The sequence below is a fragment of the Danio rerio genome, chromosome 4 (assembly GCF_049306965.1).
Source record: "Danio rerio strain Tuebingen ecotype United States chromosome 4, GRCz12tu, whole genome shotgun sequence".
In the NCBI taxonomy this organism is placed as follows: domain Eukaryota; kingdom Metazoa; phylum Chordata; class Actinopteri; order Cypriniformes; family Danionidae; genus Danio; species Danio rerio.
The window spans coordinates 74,182,501-74,205,000 of NC_133179.1; the positions used below are offsets into that span (position 1 = coordinate 74,182,501).

At 42.2% G+C, this 22,500-nt stretch overlaps 2 protein-coding genes across 4 annotated transcripts in view; one reads left to right on the plus strand and one right to left on the minus strand.

The window, feature by feature from the left end:
• The window catches only part of si:ch73-389k6.1, a 778,105-nt gene that overhangs the window by 494,542 nt on the left and 261,063 nt on the right, over positions 1-22,500 (plus strand). The gene's annotated exons all lie outside the window — the stretch shown is intronic.
• The window catches only part of LOC137491375 (NACHT, LRR and PYD domains-containing protein 3-like), a 31,404-nt gene that overhangs the window by 4,220 nt on the left and 4,684 nt on the right, over positions 1-22,500 (minus strand). For all 3 annotated transcript variants that reach the window (XM_073948163.1, XM_068220541.2, XM_073948164.1), the window contains 8 exons: positions 21,265-21,372; positions 20,719-20,803; positions 19,603-19,798; positions 17,744-19,511; positions 9,285-9,458; positions 8,994-9,167; positions 8,675-8,848; positions 6,686-6,859 (listed from right to left, as the gene is read on the minus strand). In XM_073948163.1, the coding sequence (XP_073804264.1) occupies positions 6,686-6,859; positions 8,675-8,848; positions 8,994-9,167; positions 9,285-9,458; positions 17,744-19,511; positions 19,603-19,798; positions 20,719-20,803; positions 21,265-21,372 (2,853 nt within the window). The remainder of the gene's footprint in view (positions 1-6,685; positions 6,860-8,674; positions 8,849-8,993; positions 9,168-9,284; positions 9,459-17,743; positions 19,512-19,602; positions 19,799-20,718; positions 20,804-21,264; positions 21,373-22,500) is intronic.

Genomic DNA, 22,500 nt, shown 5'->3' on the forward strand with positions numbered 1-22,500 from the left:
AAGAGACGATACACCCACTCCCCTAGGAACACCAGCACAAGGACAACAAGCCCCAACCGGAAACCAAACAAACACCGAAGCTCCCATAAGAGGCAGAAGACCCATCCGCTCTACAGTTCAAGGACCCATCGCCGTACACAGTCTCCATCCCCCATAACCCCAAACCGCAACTTACCTTCTCCATCTTCATCATACGCATCTGCAAGATCCTCATCCCTCATCTCAAATAAAATGACAGTCGCCGAACTCCGTCAGACCATTACAAACGCCGGTATATCCATCCCCAACCGCTGCAACAAAGCTGAACTGTTGAAACTCTACGAAACCATCCCTTCACCAACTCCTCCCCCTCAGGACAGCAGACCAACTCGATCCCGGCACACCCCCTATCCTCAACCGACTTCTGCACAGCAAGCAACTAACCACCCCGGACCACCCAAGAAAGCAACCAGGAAAACAAATAAAAAGCTACCTCAAGCTACTGGACAGTCTGCACCCGTTACCATTACCTTTCAAAACACAGACAATCCACAGGAAAATCACGCCACTCCAGGACTTCCCACTCCCCTTCTCTGGCCTCCAGCTCCACTTTCCAGCGGAAACTCCATTCCTGCTCTTCCAGACATCTCTCCCTCTCTCAACCCTCCTCATTCTATTCTCCCTTCTAACCTTCCCCATTCTTCAACTCAGTTTTTTCCCACTCAAACTTTTCCTACGATCCATAACACCGTTCCTCTTCCTACTAATTTCCCCTCTTCTACTACCTCCTTTTTCCCCTCTACATCCCTCCACCAAGCACCCACTGTCATTACTAACCCTCCCCAACAGTCTACTCTTCGTACTAACATCTCTTCCGCACGGCCCCCCTTCACTCTAAGCACCGCCACACCCCTTCCCATTCCGCAAAATGCTCCAGTCCTGGAACCACCCCCGATCTCCAATGCCATCAGAAACCTCATCTTATCAGGTGCCGACATAGACCTTTCAACACTCCTTTCACCCATAGCACCTCCCTCAGCAGAGCGACAGGTGGATTGCGGCGAATTCACTATTACCCTTAAACCACCAGTCAGTTCACAAACTCGCACACTCTCCATTGCCGAATTTCACGTAGCCTTCGCACAATACACAGAAACCATCTGCTCAGTTTTTCCCCATAGGAGGCGCGAGCTGAATGACTATATGGCCATCATCTCAGAGCTCGCGCTCTCCTATGGGGGAACACATTTCTACACATATCATAAATTATTCTCAGCTAAATGTGCAATTCGCGTCACTCAGTGGAATCAGTGTACTTATTGGGGGGCTTTGGACACTGATCTCCACAACAGAGTATTCTTAGGATGTCGCAATCTATCCTGCGCGGTCTGCCGCTCTAACCTTCACCCGACCACTTCCTGTCCCTTCGTAATTCCCTCCGCCGATAAAGAACTACAAACCCCAAAATCCACCAGCTACGTACCTCGCCCTTCTACTTCCACTATCCCCTCTCTACTTCCTCCTCCCTCCTCTCAAAACCCTCCTTCTCAAATCTGTCAAAGCTTTAATATCGCTAGATGCTTTCGCCACCCGTGCAAATTCCTGCACACTTGTAGCTACTGCGGCGGCGCACACGCTCGTGTCGTCTGCCAAGTACTAAAAGCAAATAAAAAACATAGAAATTACTTGTCGACTCCTGTTGATATTTCTAATCTGTATTCTGAATTATGCTTGCACCCTGATCCTAATTTTTCTGAATTTCTCATTTCAGGTCTGTCTAATGGATTCCACCCTGGTGTTTCGACCCTTCCTTCCTATAACCTCGCATGTCCTAATCTCCAATCCGCTAACGCCGAACCAGATGTGATGGATCATCTAATCAAGAAAGAGATCGATAATAAATTTATGATCGGTTCCTTTCTTGCCCCCCCGTTTAGCACCTATCGAATTAGTCCAATCGGCGTAGCACCAGAAAATTTTCTGGGAAAAAACGACTAATAATCGACCTGTCTTCTCCTCATAATTCTGCCTTTTCAAGCATTAATAGTCTAATTTCACCCGATGAATTCTCATTGAACTACCATGACATAGACCAAGCAATTTCTCTAATTAAACTCGTCGGCCGTAACGCTTGGCTCGCTAAAGTTGACATTACGTCAGCTTTTAAAATTATGCCGTTACACCCTGATTTCTGGCACCTTTTTGGCATCAATTGGAAATCCCAATTTTATTTCGCAGTCCGTCTTACGTTCGGCTGCAGAAGCAGCCCCAAAATTTTCGACATGCTTTCAGAAGCTATATGTTGGATCCTCGCTAATAATTACGGAATCCCGCACGTAGTCCACCTCCTTGATGATTTCCTCATCATCTCTCCCCCCCATACCCCACCTGCTCAACACCTAGCGACTACTAAAGCAGTTTTCGCTAGGCTGGGTATCCCCCTTGCAGAAGAAAAAACCGCTGGACCCAGCACTCGCTTAGAATTTCTAGGCATTAATTTGGACTCCCAAAAATTTGAAGCTTCGCTGCCCAAAGAGAAAATTGATCGAATCATTTCTCTATCTTCCATATTTTTGGAGAAACATGAATGTTCTAAACGCGAACTGCTATCAATATTAGGACATCTTAATTTTGCCATGCGTATCATTCCTCAGGGACGCCCGTTTATCACTCACCTCCTACAACTCGCAGCTTCCGTCCACAGCTTAGAAGATAACATAGCGTTATCCGACCCCTGCCGCAATGAACTCAGCCTGTGGATTTCCTTCCTTAAGTGCTGGAACGGCTGCTCATTCCTGTATAGCGATCTAATTGCATCCCCCGTAGACATCCAGCTATACACGGACGCAGCTCCCTCGGTAGGATTCGGCGGTTTCTACCAAGGCCGCTGGTTCGCCTCTGATTGGCCCTCTCAAATGCTGGAAACTCCTCTACCTCAATATTCGTCTGCTTTATTCGAATTATACCCCATAGTAGCCGCTGCCTTATTATGGGGAGACGAATGGTCTGCCTCTAGCATTCTCATTCACTGTGACAACGAAGCCGTTGTGCACTGCATTAACAGAGGGCGCTCTCACTCTCCCGCTTTTTATGCCGCTTCTCCGTCGCCTTATTTGGACCGCAGCCAAAAAACAATTTATCATAACTGCTATACATGTGCCCGGTTTTCATAACCAAATTGCTGACGCTCTTTCTCGCTTTCTTTTCCAGAGATTCAGACAACTAGCGCCGGAGGCAGAGCAGCACCCGACTCCCATCCCTCCTTATTCAGAGATGATATTCCAATAAATCATCCAATGCATGAGCTGCACCAAACATCCATATCCCTCATTCTGCAGGCTGTGGCTCCAAGGACCTTACAAGCATATCTCACTGCATGGAAAACATTCAAACACTTTCATTTCACATACAACACCATATTCCCAGATTTCTCCCTGCTTACAATAAGCTCATTTATTACATACCTTCATTTTCATAAAAACATGCAGGCAAACTCCATTAAGAGCTATTTAAGTGGTATTCAGTTTTTTCACAAACTCATGTACGGCTCCATTTCTGAATCCATTGCCAACTCTCAAGTCAGCCTTCTTATTAAAGGCATACAGAAAGCACGCCCCCCCACCCCAGATGCCAGATTGCCCATCACACATAACATACTCTCCAAATGCATTTCCACGCTCAGGAAAGGCTACACATCTTTTCATACAGACCGCACACTAGATGCAATGTTTATTCTTGCCTTTTTCGGATTTCTCAGATGTTCTGAATTTACAGTAACATCAAAATTTGATCCTTCTATTCACCCCACTATAGCTGATCTGACCCTGATTGATGAGGAGACAATTTCTTTCCTCATCAAACAAAGCAAAACAGATCAATCAAGAAAAGGACATTGCATCTACATATTTAACATTCCCTCCTCCACAAGTCCCTTCCAAACACTCCTAGCTTATATTCACTATAGGAAATCACTAAGCAACAGTCCCTTAGCCCCCCTGTTCATAGACGACACACACAACCCAGTGACACGCTTTTGGTTCCAAAAACACCTCAAAGCTACCCTACATCATTCAGGCTTCCCATCAGAATCATACTCCAGCCGTTCATTCAGAATCGGAGCCGCCACCACAGCCGCACACAAAGGGTTAACGCAACAACACATACAAACACTTGGAAGATGGTCTTCCGACGCCTTTAAATCTTACATCAGGCTGAGCCACAGCCATCTTAAGGAAGCCCAGAGGACCCTCACTAGCAGAAATGCCAATCCCAGCGGCCAAGGGCACAGGCATAATCCAGGAACAAGTCAAGACCCAGCCATGCCAGCTCCCCAGGGGCGGAAGAGCTACCCAATTATGTAAAGGAGCAGGCACGACCCAGCCTCCTAACGGTTTCCCTTCTTCCAGCTTGAGTTGCACTCAGCTTCTCTACCTAGACACTCACCTTACTACAGCAGACGTTCCTCCTGCCCAAGCCCCCTTCTGCCACTCCGCCCCCCCAGGCCGCTGCCACAGAAGTCTCCACTACCCCCACCCCATTCTAGGACTTCTGTAGGACCCCGCCCCTTGGCTCTGAACCTGTACAACGTTACACAGAGCTTTGATTCCGGCAGGAATCATATTAGTCTTGCCCCAGCCCTAGCTTTTATATATTATATATCATTTCTTATAATGCTATATAATATAGTCTTATTTTATTTTCTCTGTTCGATTTGTTTTATATAAATGTATATTCATATGCACCCACGCATATAAATATAAATTTATATATAGTGCCGCCACCCTCATGCTCAGTTCCCGCTGGAACACTCCCAGAGCACCTATTCCGCCCGTCACCCTCTAGTAGAAGTCTCCATCTCACCATCATCTCTCCCGACTCCTACTGGAGTTGGCCACAATTAGCTCACCCAACCCTGAGCTGTGACACGAGCACGAGTCACTGACCCTCCCCGGCCCTAGACCTTATTTTTCTTTATTTCTTATTTATTTTTCACATTTATCTTTTATTTTTTACATTTATTTATATATCTATATATCTATATGCACCCACGCATATAAATATATACTTATATATAGTGCTGTCACCTTCAAGCTCTAACACTCGCAAGAGTTGCTCACGAGCATTCGACCCCCGCAGGGGTCATCGCCCAAACGCCACTCACCCTTCAGCTGGGGCCTCCACCTGCCCTCCATCGTTCCCGTCCCTAGCTGGAGATGGCACTTGCAGCTCTATCTCCCGCTGGAGAGCCCAAAAGAGCTAGACTCCCGCTGGAGTCAAGTAAAATAGCCCCCCCAAGGCCTTAGTTTTTCCCCATTATATATATATATATATCTATATATCACATATACATATATATTTATATATAGTGCTGTCACTCTCAAGCTCTAACTCTAGCAAGAGTTGCTCCCGAGCATTCGACCCCCGCAGGGGTCATCGCCCAACCGCCACTCACCCTTCAGCTGGGGCCTCCACCTGCCCTCCATCGTTCCCGTCCCTAGCTGGAGATGGCACTTGCAGCTCTATCTCCCGCTGGAGAGCCCAAAAGAGCTAGACTCCCGCTGGAGTCAAGTAAAATCGCCCCCCCAAGGCCTTAGTTTTCCCCATTATATATATATATATATCTATATATCGCATATACATATATATTTATATATAGTGCTGTCACCTCACAGCTCTATCTCCGCAAGGAGTGTTCCTCGAGCAATTACTCCTTAGGAGCCCCTGACCCCCCCGCAGCCCTAGTAACCCCCTCATCCAGCTGGAGTCCTCACTTTTCACTCCTCATCATTTTGACTCCAACTGGATCCCCGTCCATCCCACAGCTCTGACCCCCGCTGGGGTTTCCCTTAGTTTCTAATCCAGCTGGAGTATTTATAGCCCACGCCAACTCGGCACGGGCTCCCGCAAGAGCCCGTATCCCCCTTGGCTCCCATCGGAGCCCCTTCACTTTCAACCACTATATCCAGCAGCCGGATATAGCATTTCAAGCCTTTCGGGGAGTTTCTTCGAATACACGGCTGCTGTCCCGAGTCTCATGCATTTGGGGAGCTCTCGAGAACACCTGACCTCGTACTCCCCTCACATGCTTTATGGACCTGGCGGGAACCCTGGGCTCAACTATCTCCGAGCTCAGGGTTCTCTCCCGGGACAGCATGCCAAACCTGCTAACTTGCTAACAAGTTGTCAAACAGTATCTAAGTGTGAACTCTTGAAATGAAGTTTCATAAACTAATTTCGAGAGGAGCACGTGATATGATTGACTGCAGCCGGCCACTCATCTAAGCTCATTAGCTAGCCAATCGGAACGATCCAAACCCACTATAAATAACCTAGCTAAAATGTACACCCCTATCTTCGTTTTCCGAAGAAACCCCCCATCCACCCCTTCTCCTCCTTTCCTCTTTTGCCGAGGGGAGCTCTCGAGAACACCTGACCTCGTACTCCCCTCACATGCTTTATGGACCTGGCGGGAACCCTGGGCTCAACTATCTCCGAGCTCAGGGTTCTCTCCCGGGACAGCATGCCAAACCTGCTAACTTGCTAACAAGTTGTCAAACAGTATCTAAGTGTGAACTCTTGAAATGTGAGAACTGCCCCAGTGCACTGACATATTTAACAGCTTTGATTCATATCTGGACACTAGAAGAGCAGTGAAGTATCAAAGTATCTGTATTCACAATAAAAAAGGCAGTGCTGCTCCACATACTTGAGTTTGTCCAGTGTGTAGTTTGGATCCTTCAGTTGTTTAGAGAGCAGCTTGACTCCTGAATCTCCTGGATGATTGTAGCTCAGATCCAGCTCTCTCAGGTGTGAGGGGTTTGAAGTCAGAGCTGAAGACAGAAAACCACAGCCTTCCTCTGTCACCATACAGCCAGACAATCTACAAACACAGCAATAGTCCACATCACACAGTTGGACAATCACACATCTCTTTGTGTTGTGAAGATGCTGACTGCTGTTTCTGCTCATGTCAACAGCAGTGATGAACACACACATCCTGATCAGCTCTCCTTATTGATCGAGCCCTCGCATCAGCAAACACACACACACACACACACACACACACACACGCACACACACACACACACTCAACAAGGACTCGACATCATCTGTAGAAGTTCATATCAATATAAATAAAATATTACCCCAGCACATTTGGGCTCCACATCTGGTAATATTTAAGGGCTGTTCACACAGAAAGTGATGTTGAATGTTGACACCCACAGACAGACACAACCTGGTAAAGTTTTCAAACAGTGAACTGAGACTGCAACTATTAGTGAAATCTATATTAAAGCTCTTCAAATATGATTTAGATTTACAGTAATTGTTTTTCATCTTTAAATCTGATTTATTCTTGTGTTTAAAGCGTTTGTCATTCCTCTACTTCAGTGTCTCAGACTCATTCAGAAATGATTATTAAATGCTGGATTAATGCACAAGAGAGTTTGGCGAACACGTTTTACACCATTTCAAATATATATTATATGTGCGGCTGTATAAGTCACATACAGCGCTCAGCATAATGGAGGACAGCCCATTCTGAAAACCAAGACTTTCCTCCATTTCTCAGTCAATATAGGCAGTGTATTCTGCTGCATTTAAACAGAACACATTTATTAAACTGATTTATTCATGAACATCATATTTTAGTCACCAAACACATTCAGAAATTGAAAGATAATACAATTAAATTCAGGCTAAATATTGCAAAAAAACCTACACATTTTCTGATTTTTCCATTGTTTTGCTTCTCTTGATTTTTCTTCCTTTTTAATTTTGTATTTAATATTTTTCTATAACACATAAATTTAAGTGTGCTAGTTTTTGGACTGTTACCTTAAGTTATTTTGTTAGATGAGCTCCAGATTTGGCTAATCTATTGTATATGCACACATATAATACTGTAGAGCTTCCTATTAAACTATGAATGTAAAAGAGAGATTAGTGAGGGCTGTACTTATATATGCTGAGCACTGTATATTGTTCACCCAGAGTGTTTACATGGTCACACAGCAGTAACACAACAAGCATTGAGTTTGGGCTAGCTTCTGCAGATGGACATTGCTGTACACTGCCCTTGATGGGTGAGTGGGGGAGTGTCTGTTGTCTCTCAGGTGTGAATTATTCATGAGCATTGTCACTCACACATACAGCTGAGATCACCCAAAACACACTTAACAAAATGTAGATCATTGTAATGTTTTCTCTGAATGAGAGAACAGAATAATTTCACATAATTGTGCAGTAAATATTCTAGACTACAAGACTGCTTACTCTAAACTCTTGTTCAGGCACATTCAGTGTGGTTTTTTTCCTCTAAAACCTACTAACCACACATAATATTTGTTTTCTAAAAAACACAAGCATGAACATCAATATTTCCCAAATATTATTGTAGCTCAGTTTGTGCTGAACACTAATGAAACACATGTTGGCCAGTTCTGTGTAATAAGTCGCTGAAATCAGCACAGATGTCAGGGCATGTCAAAACATCTCAGGGGTCCCAAAAACACCTCAGACCCCTGAGGGTTAACTACAGGTATAGTATGAGCAGTGTGAAACACAATTACTGATAAACCATAATTCCTGTTATCTGGGGTTTAGTATCACCCAGGGTTAACATGTTCAAGCATGAAGAGCTCTAATATGAAACTGTCTGACTGTAGTTATTGTAGAGTGGAGAATCATTTACCTCAGTGTGTCCAGTTTACAGTGTCGACTCTTCAGTCCATCAGAGAGCTTCTTCACTCCTGAATTCTGCAGGTCATTGTTACTCAGGTCCAGCTCTTTCAGCACACAGTTTGAGGATTGTAGAGCTGAAGACAAACTCTCACAGGACCGAACAGTGAGATTACACATGACCATTCTGAGAAAGAAGAACACAAATTACTAAAAACTACACTGTTAATGTGACCTGATGTAACAAAACAAAAAATCAATCAATCAATCAATCAATCAATCAATCAATCAATCAATCAATCAATCAATCAAGCAGGTGTTTAAACTCAGACCTCAATATCTCCAGTTTACAGTGTTGACTCTTCAGTCCATCAGAGAGCTTCTTCACTCCTGAATCCTGCAGGTCATTGTTACTCAGGTCCAGCTCTCTCAGCACACAGTTTGAGGATTGTAGAGCTGAAGAAAAACTCTCGCAAGAATCGGCAGTGAGTTTACATGTCATCAATCTGAGAAAGAGCACACATTATTAAAAACACACTGATAATGTGATTTGTCTGATGTAACAAAACAAAAAATCAATCAATCAATCAATCAATCAATCAATCAGGTGTTTAAACTCAGACCTCAGTGTCTCCAGTTTACAGTGTTGACTCTTCAGTCCATCAGAGAGAAGCTTCACTCCTGAATCCTGCAGGTCATTGTTACTCAGGTCCAGCTCTCTCAGCACACAGTTTGAGGATTGTAGAGCTGAAGACAAACTCTCACAGGACCGAACAGTGAGTTTACAGCGCTGTAGCCTGTGTAGAGGCCAAACACAATATGTATGTGTTAATCTGGAGTGTTTAATAGTCTGAAGCACATCTGACTGTAGTGACTGGTTTAACTTCACTAATTAGTGAGCACATCTGCTGATTTTAGCTTTAAATCAACATTACCATTTGCGATGACATCATCATTGTCCAATCACAAGCAGACTTCCCCACTTTAAAAGGAAGCCGGTGCAGTCGAAAGCTAGCTTGATTTTTGCTTGCTCATTGTTGTGTGTTTGCTATGTTGGTTGACTGTGTGTTTTGCTGGATGGCTGGATTATGTGACAGTTTCTTGTGTTATGTGTGTTATAATCATTTGTGCTGAAATCGATCTTTAAAAGTGTTCTAATTGTGTTTTCTCTCTGATTACCAGATATACGACATCAGTGGGATTCCAGGAACAGGGTAGATGTCACGTGACCTACATGTTGCTACACGTAGGAGATACCAATGTATTATAAACACTAGTTTAGAAGTGTGCGCTACTAATTGTAAGTTTTGTTTACATTTGAGTTTAGAAGTGTAGTTTATATAGGGCGTGAAAACGCTGAAGATTTTTCTTTCTTTTTCTTTTATTAGATGGTATAGAGATTGTGGGTTCTAGTTAGAGTTGTGTTTTGTTATTTTCTTTTCTTTGGCGCCACTTTTGTTCCTCCTCCCCTTTATTACAACCATTTATTTATTCTTGTTTTCTTTATTTTGTATATACTTTGTTTATCATTTATCCACTTTGTAAAATAAACACTTATTTTGGCATAATTTGGTTGTTTGTCTGCTCCATTGCAGCCTCCATTCATAAAGAGTCATAAGTTTTAAATGTTGCTTTAACCCTAGCGTTTTCATCTTAAAATAACCGTAACATTTAATTGGGGGCTCATCCGGGATATCTAAATACTAATTTGACATGCTTTAGAGATTTTTAGAGACCGGAAGTTATGATTATTTGTGTTTGGTGGTGACAATTGTGCTAGAGTGAGTAGTGCGTATATTTCAGGCAGAGAAATATCATAATACTAGTTTGCCTTATCTAGGTAATGGAGGTGTTTAGTGTACAAAACTTTATGAAAAACCCAACAGTAGAGCAGATTAGCAGATGCAGAAAGCAGGACTTATTGCTGGTGGCTGACCACTACCAGATTGAAGTAAGTAAACACAGTCGTAAGGCAGAACTAAGGGATTGCATACTTGAGAATTTGTATAAAAAATGTGCTGCCAGTGGAAAAGGTGAGTGAGAATGTTGATAAAGTAATTCTTGATGACGTGGTGGTCGAACATCTTAGTGTGGGTGCTGAGTAGGATCTGCAGGGTCAAGCTAAGGTTGATGCGGCGGCAAAGGCTGGATTGCCTCCCTTTGATCCATTCTCCCCAATGTCCTCTGTTTCAAGGAGTGATGCGAGACTGAAAGTCCGTTTGGCACGCTTGCAACTGGAAGCTCATGATAAAGAGCAAGCTCGGCAGGCTGAAGTTAATTTGCGTTTGGAAATACGCAAACTTGAGATTGAGGCTGAAACGCAGATCAAGCTACGGGAACTAGATCTGGAGGCGATGAAGATTTCCTCCTGTTCTGCTCCACCGTCTACCTCGACCCCTGCCACTGCCTTGCCCCCGACTGCCACTGATGTTTCAACTCCGACTGATACTGCTCCACATGCCTTTGACATTGGTAAGCACATTGTTTTGGTACCACAATTTAGAGAATCAGAAGTAGATTGATACTTTACTGCATTTGAGAGAATAGCTACTTCTTTGCACTGGCCTAAGGATGTTTGGTCATTGTTATTGCAATGTAAATTACTCGGTAAAGCTCAGGAGGTATGCTCAACTTTATCTTTAGAAGATAGTTTAAAATATGATTGTGTGAAGTCTGCAATTCTAAGAGCTTATGAGCTAGTTCCAGAAGCTTACAGACAGTGTTTTAGAGGTTGTAGAAAGAATGGTACACAGACTTTTGTTGAATTTGCGTGAGAGAAAAGGCTACTATTTGATAAATGGTGCACAGCTAGCAAAGTGGATGATATGGAGTCACTGCAGGAACTAATGTTGTTAGAGGAGTTTAAAAATTGCTTGCTCGACCGTGTTGTTGTGTACTTGAATGAACAGAAAGTTAATTCTCTTTCACATGCAGCTGTTTTGGCTGATGAGTTTATTTTAACACACAAAAATGTCTTTGCACCAGTACGTTCAGACAAATCACAGATTGCTCAATCTCAACCTAGTCGTTCTAAAAGAGCACCGTTCCTGAGGAACGCGCCTGTTTTTATTGTCGAAAACAAGGTCATGTCATTTCCGATTGCTTGGTTTTAAAAAGAAAACCACAATCACTAGTTAAAAGCGTAGGGTTTTTAAACACTCGCACTGCTTTTAAGATTCCTGACAATAACAAAAACAATGACATTGATGACAAGTACAAACCTTTCATTTTAGAAGGATTCATTTCCTTATCAGAAAATTGCGATGAAAGGGTAAAAGTGAAAATACTTAGGGACACTGGTGCGCTGCAGTCTTTTATTGTAGCAGACAAACAGTTGTCTGGCGACACCTACTGTGGATCTAATGTAATAGTTCAAGGAATTGAGATGACTTGTATTACAGCACCGCTGCATCGTATACACTTAACAAGTGATTTGTGTACAGGATTTGTTCGAGTTGCAGTTCGGTCGTCACTACCTGTAAAAGGCATTGACTTCATCCTTGGCAATGATTTGGCTGGAGGAAAGGTAACGCCTGTGTTGGAGGTTCTAGATAAGCCAGATGTAAGTATCCAATTAGACTCCTGTTCAGATCCAGAAATTTTTCCCGCATGCGCAGTCACGCACGCACAATCACGCAAGATGGGAAATGTGGTTGAATTTTTCTCTCCTTTTTTGGCTGGTGAAAATTTCACTATTGAGGATTCATTGGAAAATCAGGCAGGAAAGGCTAATGTTGATGTGACTGACAATAATCTGTTACAGTTACCTGTGTCTCGTGAGAGAATTACTATGGCTCAAAAAGAAGACCAGTCTCTTGTGTCACTTATTAATGGTGCTGTTTCAGGTGTTGAGAACAAAAAGGCAAAGAGTACAATTTTCATGGACAAAGAGTTATTGATGCGAAAATGGTCTCTGAGTGCGGATGATGATCTGGAGTGGGATGCAGTGTATCAAATTGCTGTTCCAACTCCTTACCGACAGCATGTGTTATATCTTGCACATGATCATCAGTTTGCTGGTCATTTAGGGATCACAAAAATTTACGATAGGATTCTAAGGCACTTCTTTTAGCCTGGTTTGAAGAAAGATGTGGTGAAGTATTGTCGCGCTTGCCACACATGCCAAGTAGTAGGGAAGCCGAATCCAATAATTCCACCTGCACCCTTGATTCCTATTCCAGTAGTGAGTGAACCATTTCAGCACATACTTGTGGATTGTGTTTGACCGTTGCCTAAGACAAGTTCAGGTAATCAGTTTTTGCTTACAATAATGTGTGTTGCAACTAGATTTCCAGAGGCTATACCTCTTAGAAAAAAATCACAGCACCTGTAATCATCAAAGCACTAATCAAGCTTTTCTCTACCTTTGGTTTACCTCAGGTTATCCAGACTGATCAGGGAACAAATTTTATCTCCAAACTTTTTGAACAGACTTTACAGTCACTTGCGATCAAATATCGAGTGTCAAGTCCTGAAAGCCAGGGTGCACTTGAACGCTTCCATCAGACGTTAAAGTCTATGTTGCGAAAAATTGGGAAATGAAATGAAAGATTGGGATGAAGGTGTTCCTCTGATGTTGTTTGCTACTCGAGAAACGGTACAAGAATCTCTTGGATTCAGTCCTGCAGAACTGGTTTTAGCTCATCAGGTAAGAGGTTCTTTAAAAGTCTTGAAAGAACGAATGCAATCGGTTGATTCCAGTGCAAAAACGAACATACTAGATTATTTCAGTAAATTTCGTGAACGCTTACACACTGCGTGTACCCTTGCTAAAGATGCACTAACTACTGCACAGAAAGGCATGAAACGTAAATATGATAAGAAAGTGGTTGTACGATCATTCACTGCGGGTGATAAAGTGTTAGTACTCCTACCGATGTCTGGCTCTTCACTTTCTGCACGTTTTTCAGGTCCCTACATAGTTCAAAAGAAAATCAGCGAAACAGATTACATTATTCTTACGCCTGATCGGAAACGTAAAACTCGTGTGTGTCACATAAATATGCTTAAAGCGTATCATGCAAAAGAGACAATCGGAAAAGACTCGTCCGTGTCAAACACTGAACCTGCTGTTCCTACCATTACAGTCACGCAGTCATCTTTTGAAGACAATCGGGATGCTGATGATGATGATGTAGTACTTCGTCACACTCAACAATGTGTGAGGCTGAAAAATTCAGACATTTTCAGTGATCTCAATTCATATCTGAAGCATCTGTCTTGTGACCAGAGAAAAGATATTATTGCTTTAATATTTGAATTCAATGGTGTGTTTCACGATGTTTCAACACAAACAAATGTGTTGAAACATGATATTGATGTGGGTACAGCCCATACTATTAAGCAGCATGCTTATCGTTCAAACATGAATAAACGATCATTGATGCGCAAGGAAGTAAACTATTTGTTAGAAAATAATTTGGCAAAACCTAGTCATAGTCCGTGGAGTTCGCCATGTCTGTTAGTACCAAATACTGATGGTATGTACAGATTTTGTACAGATTATAGAAAGGTTAACTCTGTTATTGTTGCGGATAGTTACCCGTTACCACGAATGGAAGATTGTGTAGACAATGTTGGTACAGCACGTTTTGTTACAAAATTGGACATGCTCAAAGGCTACTGGCAAATTCCTCTTACTGACAAAGCTTCAGATATTTCTGCATTTGTTACACCTGACTCGTTTGCACAATATACATCTATGACCTTTGGACTTCGAAATGCACCCGCAACATTTCAACATCTTGTAAACTTGGTTCTAGGTGATTTACCAAATTGTAGTGCTTACTTTGATGATGTGGAAGTCTATTCTATGACTTGGTGTGAACACATTTCGTTGTTAAAAGCAGTTTTTACAAGACTGTTAAAGGCATCTCTTACGTTGAACTTGGCCAAGTGCGAATTTGGTCAAGCCACAGTCACATATCTTGGAAAGGAGGTTGGACAGGGAAAAGTACGTCCAGTAGAAGCTAAAGTGGTTGCTATATTGCAATTTCCAGTTCCTACCACTCGCCGAGAACTGCGACGGTTAAGTCTTAAAGCTGCTACTGAAAAAGCTCTATCACCTCCACATATCAAGCATGATCGTGAAACTTGCAAATAGAGTCGATCCTGAAGATCCTGTGAAGAGATCTCACGGGTTGGTGTATATTAATTAGCTCAGAAATATACTCAGAGGCCATAGAGAGATTTATAAACATACAGCAGTACTCTGTACTGAATTGGCAGCCAGTGTAGAAAAACCAGTACAGGTGTAATGTGCCTTTTCTGTGCCTGTTAAAAGCCTGGCAGCTGAGTTCTCCAATCTCTCATATCAGCCAAACAATTTAACAAAGCCTGAAGGAAGGATTGATCCTCAGATATTTTGGGGAAGTAGATTTGAGAGTCATCAGCATATAGATGGTAATTTATACCATGCTTTTCAAAAAAAAAAAACTCCCAATGAAAATAAGTAAAGGGAAAACAAAACTGGACCCAACATCAAGCCCTGCAGTACCTCACACATTAATTGAATGACAGAAGAACAAGAGTTGCCCAAACTGACTGATGTAGTTCTATACTTCAGATATGAAGAGAACCAGTCCAAAGCTAGACCCTGGATACCAGTGTGTTTTCTAAGCTGATCAATGAGGATGTCAGGATCCACTGTATCAAAAGCAGCAGTGAGATCCAATAATAGAATAAGAACAGGGCTACCTGAACCAACCTCCAGCAAGACATCATTTGAAACCCACAATAGAGCGGACTCTGTGCTATGACCAGCTCTAAACTGACTGAAATGTATCAAAAACGTTATTATTAAACATGAAATCATTCAGCTGTACAGACACAATCCTCTCTAAAACCTTTGAGATAAAAGGTCAGATATACAGGATCTGCTCTGGTTTACTGTCTAATAGTCCCTGCCTTGGCTTTGTCCTCCTCACTGTCCACCTGCTTGTCAGTTTCCCCCTCACCATCTGTCCTGTACTCTGTCATGGTTTCATTAACCTGTCTCTCCCCATCACCCTTGTCCACTGAAACACCTCCAGCTGCTGAACTCACTCTTGTTTTGTGTTTTCCTCTGAGGATTATCTGGAATCTTCTCCTAGAAGGGAGCTGTGTCACGGTCCTGGTTGTCCTGTCCTTGTACTGTTGTGTTGTCCTTGTGTTCTCTGTGTTCACCCCAGTTTTCCCCATGTTACTTGCCCAGTTACTCTTCACCCCCTTGTTAACTCCCTAGTCTCTGTGATTAAGCTCCTCTGTTTCAGTCATTATGTGTTGATCATAGTTTGCTGTATGTGTTTGTGTTTCTCTTGCTTGTGTTTTCTGCTTTTCAGCTCTGGCATTTTCTTTGTTTATGGATTTTATTTAACATTAGAACTGAACCTAGATCCAGCTCTTGCATTTGTTTTGCCTGCCTGCACGATTAGAAGAAGATAAAATAAAGAAGAGGGTTGCATGGCGGTTCATTGGTAAGCACTTTCGCCTAACAACAAGAAGGTCGCTGGTTTGAGTCCCAGCTCCAGTTTCCCCCACAGTGTGAAGACATTTGATATAGGTGAATGGGGTGAACAAAACTGACCATAGTGTATGAGTGTGTGTCTGTGTCATTGTTACCTGATAATTATCAGCATAGATATGAGTCAAAATAGACAGAATGGAGAAAACATCAGTGTGATCATTCCACTCCAGTCCAGAAAGAACTTTAAAGGTGCTGTATCATTTTATAGCTGACTTGTGTGCAATTTAGACGATAACAGCCATATCACACTGCAGCCCAAGACCGGTTACTCCCTGAAGCTAAGCAGAGCTGAGCCTGGCCAGTACCTGGCTGTGAGACCGCATGGGAAAACTAGGTTGCTGTTAGAAGTGGTGTTAGTTAGGCCAGCAGGGGGCGCACATCCTGTGGTCTGCATGAGTCCTAATGCCCTAGTGAAAGTGAAGGGGACACTACACTGTCAGTGGGCGCCATCTTTCGGATGAGACATTAAACCGTGGTCCTGACTCTCTGTGGTCTTTAACAATCCCATGGCACTTCTCATAAAGAGCAGGGGTGTAGCCCCGGTGTCCTGGCCAAAGTCCCTCAATCGGCCCTTACGATCATGGCCTCCCAATCATCACCATATCTTTTTATGACAGCTAATCACCATTAGCTATTGACCTACATGGTAGGAAAAACAACTGGTGTGTAAGTCAATGGTTACAGGTTTCAGTTTTCTTCAAATTATCTTCTTTTATGTTCAACTGGAGAAAACAAAGTTTTAGAAAGGTTTATATCCATAAAGAGTGAGTAAGAATTAGTAAATTCACTTTTTGGGTAAACTATCCCTTAAACAACCACTGCCAAAACCTGAATCTGAATGTTATTTAAAAAGCACTAAAACATTACATAATGAACAATTATTAATGTATTTTGCAGTTTAGTTGATATCAATATTGTGCATGTTCATTAACATGATGTCATGTCATTTCTTATTTTCATCCGCTTATCCATGGCCGGGTCGCAGGGGCAGCAGTCTTAGGAGAGAATCCCAGACTTCCCTCTCCCCAAACACTTGCACCAGCTCCTCCGGGTGGATCCTGAGGCGTTCCCAGGCCAGCCGAGAGACAAAGTCCCTCCAGCATGTCCTGGGTCTTCGCTGAAGCCTCCTCCCGGTGGGACAGATGCCCGAGCCAACTCAGCTGACTTCTGCTGTTCAGTGTTTGAACTGTCAGCAGTGAAAAGTAAACCATACTGAACTGAACTGAACTGAACTTCAACACAAAACTGAACCGACACTGTTTCAATTTACTATGATCTTCCATGTGAAGCTGCTTTGACGCAATCTACATTGTAAAAGTGCTATAGAAATAAAGATGAATTGAATTGTCGATGTGGAGGTGCAGTGGCTCTACTCTGAGCTCCTCCCATATGGCAGAGCTCCAGACCCTGTCTATAAGGGTGCGCTCTGCAACCCTGCGAAGCAAACTCATTTTGGCTGCTTGTATCCAAAATCTTGTCCTTTCGATCAGCTCATGACCATTAACATAATATACTGTATTATTTAAATTCAGAAAATGTCTACTTCTTAGATGAAAAAAAAGAAGGACGTTGACTTACAGAGCTCTTTTGGAGGTTTTGATGACTGCTGATAGTCTGATGAGACACTCGTCTGATCTCTGGAATTTCTGAAGCTCAAACTCCTCCAGCTCCTCCTCTGAGGTCAACAACACAAAGACCAGAGCAGACCACTGGGCAGGTGAAAGGCGAGCAGATGACAGACTTCCTCTACTGAGGTGAGACTGAATCTCTTTCAGCAGAGTTTGGTCGTTCAGTTCATTCAGACAGTAGAACAGATTGATGGATCTCTCTGGAGACAGATTCCCTTCAAGTTTCTGCTTGATGTAGGCAATTATTTCCTCTTTGCTCTGGTCTCTGTCATCCTGCTGTGTCAACAGGCCTCGTAAGAGTTGTCGATTGGACTGCAGTGACAGGCCGAGAAGGAAGCGAAGGTAAAGGTCCAGATGTCCATTCTCACTTTCCAGAGCCTTGTCCACTGCAGTCTTCAGGAAATCAATCATGATCTCATCTCTGCTTTTTTTTGCTTGTGTCTTGCCGCTGTCTAGAAACAGATGTTGATAAAGGGCTGCAATGAACTCCTGAATGCTCAAGTGAAGAAAGCAGTACATGGTACCAAGAATGATTCCCGTCTCCTGCTTAAAGATCTGGGTACACATGCCTGAGTACACCGATGCCTTATAGACGTCAATGCCACAGTCTTTCAGATCGCTCTCATAGAAGATCACATTGTTTCTGTCCAGCTGCTGGAAGGCCAGTTTCCCCAGTGAAAGGATGAGGTTTGGATCCCAGGAGACATCTGCTGTGTTTTCTCCATCAAACTTTCTTCTGCTCTGCTGGATCTGAAAGCGGAGAAAGTGTGTGTACATCTGTGTCAGAGTCTTGGGAGATTCCTGCAGTGTTTCAGCATGAGCCCTGTGTTTCAGTTTCAGTATGTTCTGGAGAACAGTGGCTGAAATCCAGCAGAAGACTGGGATGTGGCACATAATAAAGAGACTCTTTGACTGTTTAATGTGATCAATGATTTCTCTGGCCTGATTCTGATCTGTGAGTCTCTTTCTAAAGTACTCCTCCTTTTGGGCATCATTGAATCCTCGTATCTCTGTCAGCCGGTCGATACAGTCAGCAGGAATCTTACTGGCAGCTGCTGGTCTGCTGGTGATCCAGATGAGAGCAGAAGGAAGCAGATTTCCCTTGATGAGGTTCGTCAGGAGAACATCCAGAGAGACTGCTGAAGATACATCACCACACGTCTCATTACCAGCAAAGTTCAGAGGAAGACGACATTCATCCAATCCATCAAGGATGAACAGGACTTTGAATCGTGTGCTTCTTGTAAGGTTCAGTCCTTTAGTCTCTGGGAAAAACTGAGTTATGAGGTCTTTTAAACTTTGTCTTTCTTTCTCCTTTAAGTTCATCTCTCTGAATGGAAGAGGAAATATGAAGCTGATGTCTTGATTTTCTTTCCCTTCAGCCCAATCCAGAACAAACTTTTGCACAGAGACTGATTTCCCGATGCCAGCAACTCCTTTTGTCAGGACAGTTCTGATCCGCTCGTCTTGTTCAGCTGCTTCAAACAAATGTTTGCATTCAACCTGTATCTCTAGTGACTGATGACGTCTGGAAGCAGCTTCAATCTGTCTGATCTCATGTTCAGTGTTGACCTGTTCACTCGCACCCTGAGTGATATAGAGATCTGTGTAGATGTTATTCAGAAGTGTGGAGTCTCCTTGCTGAGCAATTCCTTCAAACACACTTTGATATTTCTTCTTCAGGCTACATTTAAGCTGATTAATGAAAAACAGCTCGCCTAAACACAGGAGCAAAGAAACAGAGAGATTTAGTCTTGAGTTTTGACTTATTTGTAGTGACAGTCTGACAGATACCCATGAGTCTCTTACCCTGGAGAGTATCAGCAGCTTGATCTTGCTTCATCTCTCTCAGGAAGAAGAGTGTGAGATCAAGAGCTGCTTCTGTGATAATGCTTCTGTCCTCATTAAACTCCTTTACAAACTCTTGTCTGTTTTCTTCTTGTAAGATTTTCCTAAAGTTTTCCAGTTGATTTTTCAGAAATCTGATCATTTTGCTCTCAAGATTCTATGATTGAAGAAAAGAGAAGATCAATATTTAAATAAAACATTCATTAACATACAGTTGTGCGTCCACAAACTACTCAATAAAGACAAAAAGACATTATAATATGAGTCTGTTGAACGCTTGATTCTGATTGGCTGATAAACTTTGTAAGGTGTTGTTATTTTCAGATAAACACACAGCTAAAGCAGATTTGGCAGGTTTTGAGCACATGACAGTTTCATATCTCTACACTGAATGATTCCAGTAACTCCACAGTCAAACATCACATCAAAACACACAGAAAGCTTTGGATTTGTAAGAAACTAGTTTCACACACAGGAGAAGTTTGAGGACAAAAACCTGACAAATGTCTGGAACACAACATGGCGGCTTTAGCTGTGGGAACATCGGCATCCCAGCAAACAGATTTCAATTATTACATTTATATTTAAAAGAAGTCTAATAGATGTTTACCAACAGCCCAAAACTAGACTAGTCATCAGATATGCAGCAGTGTGAATCTGTCTGATCTGTGTGTTTGAGGACTAGTCTAGTTCTGGACTATAGTTAGATGTTTAGTAGATTTTTTTCTGACAGCTTAAATTTTGCCTTTTTTTTTGGTCTGGCTATCATTGTTCAGACATCGAATAAAAACTGCAGAATAATCCACTGTGGTCTGTTGAATTATTAGAAAATAATACACACTAAATGTGTAACGGTGACTTTACGTGAATCACAGGTGTGAACTATTTGCGAATAATTCAATGAACTGCAGTCAATTATTCCTCACTTGACAAATACTTTTTAATTTTTAACATCTTTAATTACATGAAAAATAACACTTACAAATGAAATGTGTTGCAGAAGCAGGATCTTTTCCAGGAAACATTTTGTGTGTTATATTTACAAGTAAAATATGAATCTAAATGAGTTTTTCTCACCTGGAAGATCCACTGGAGATTGTCTGTGAAGCTCTTGTGTCTCCTGTGAGTCTCGTCTCCTGAATCTGCTGACTCATATTCAACACTGTTAACAGGTAAAACTACTGTAATAACACATTTAGAGGCAAACAGATACAGATATATCTTACAAACACTGAAAATAATGAATATTCTGTAGTGGCGCTTATAATAAGGAGACCACTGGACCACTGCTGTGTCATGTATTCATTTTTTTTCCCAATGCTTCATCTATATTTAGATATATTTACAAAATAGTTGGGTTATAAACATCTTCAAAACATGTTTTATGTCACACAAATAATAGAAATGACATGAGGATGAAGATGACATGATACTGACACTGAATAAGAAACTAAATCTGCCACTAGGTGTCTGTAAATGAGTCAAAGTCATTGAGTCATTGAGTAATTTGATTCATTCACACTACTGATTCATTCAGAAGTGATTCTCTTTACTGAATTGTTGGTTCACAATAATATGCCTGAAACAATCCATGTGTGATCAATAATGTGAAACACAATATACCTTTGGGCAGATGATGGTGTTTTCTCACTGAGGTTTGGTGGTGGACGATCCATTGACCAGTCACTCTTCAGAGACACAGAGCTGGACACACGTGATCCTGATCTCACACTGAACACACAAACACACCAGAGGAATAAACTGCAGGACAAACTTCAGTCTCCTTTGTACACCTTGTATTAAAACTGACAAAAGAGAAAATTATTGGAAAAAAACACATTTCACTCGGCACAAAACTAGCACAAAGTAACTCTTAGCTCAAGGTCAGGCTGATCAGGTCTGTTAAACAGATTAGACTTACAGTGCGTACAGAAAGTATTCAGACTCACTCTTTGTTTTATTGTGGTCATTTGCTAAAATCATTTAAGTTCATTGTTTCCTCATTAATGTCCACACAGCAGCCCATACTGACAGAACAACACTGAACTGTAGACGTTTTTGCAGATTTATTAATAAAGAAAAGCTGAAATATCACATGGTTCAGACTCTTTGCTGTGAACTCAGCTGCTGTCCATTTCTTCTGATCCTCCTTGAGATGGTTCTTCACCGTCAGTTGAGTCCAGCTGTGTTTGATTACACTGATTGGACTTGATTAAAGCCACACACCTGTCTATATAAGAGCTTACAGCTCACAATGCATCTCAGAGCCAATGACAATCATGAGGTCAGAGGAACTGCCTGAACAGCTCAGAGACTGAATTGTGGCAAGACACAGATCTGGCCGAGGTTACAGAAACATTTCTGCTGCACTGAAGGTTCCTCAGAGCACTGTGACCCCATAATCCTTTAACGGAAGATGTGTGGGACGACCAAACATTTTCCAGAACTGGCTAAACTGAGCTGTCAATAGATCTGTCAAATGCTCTGATCCACTGATTTACAACAAAATAAATGTAAAGGTATTGAAGCTTCATGAAGCAGCGCTCCAACATCAGCCATCAGCTCTGTTTACTGGAGTACTCTTGTGGATTAGCGGTGTGTTACTCGTTCATGTACACTCAGAGCGTGTTTCGCTGGTGTGTGTTTTAATCTTCTGTGTTTATTGTTCGCTGTCTGGATATTGGATTACTCTTTGTGGATTACTCTTGATTATGATTGATTGCTTGTTTTGTCCCCTTGCCTGTCTAAAAGATACTCTGAATAAGAAACTAAAACCATCACTAGGTGTCTGTAAATGTCTAAAATCATCAAAAGTCATTGAGTCATTTGATTAATCCAAACAACTGATTCATTTACTAA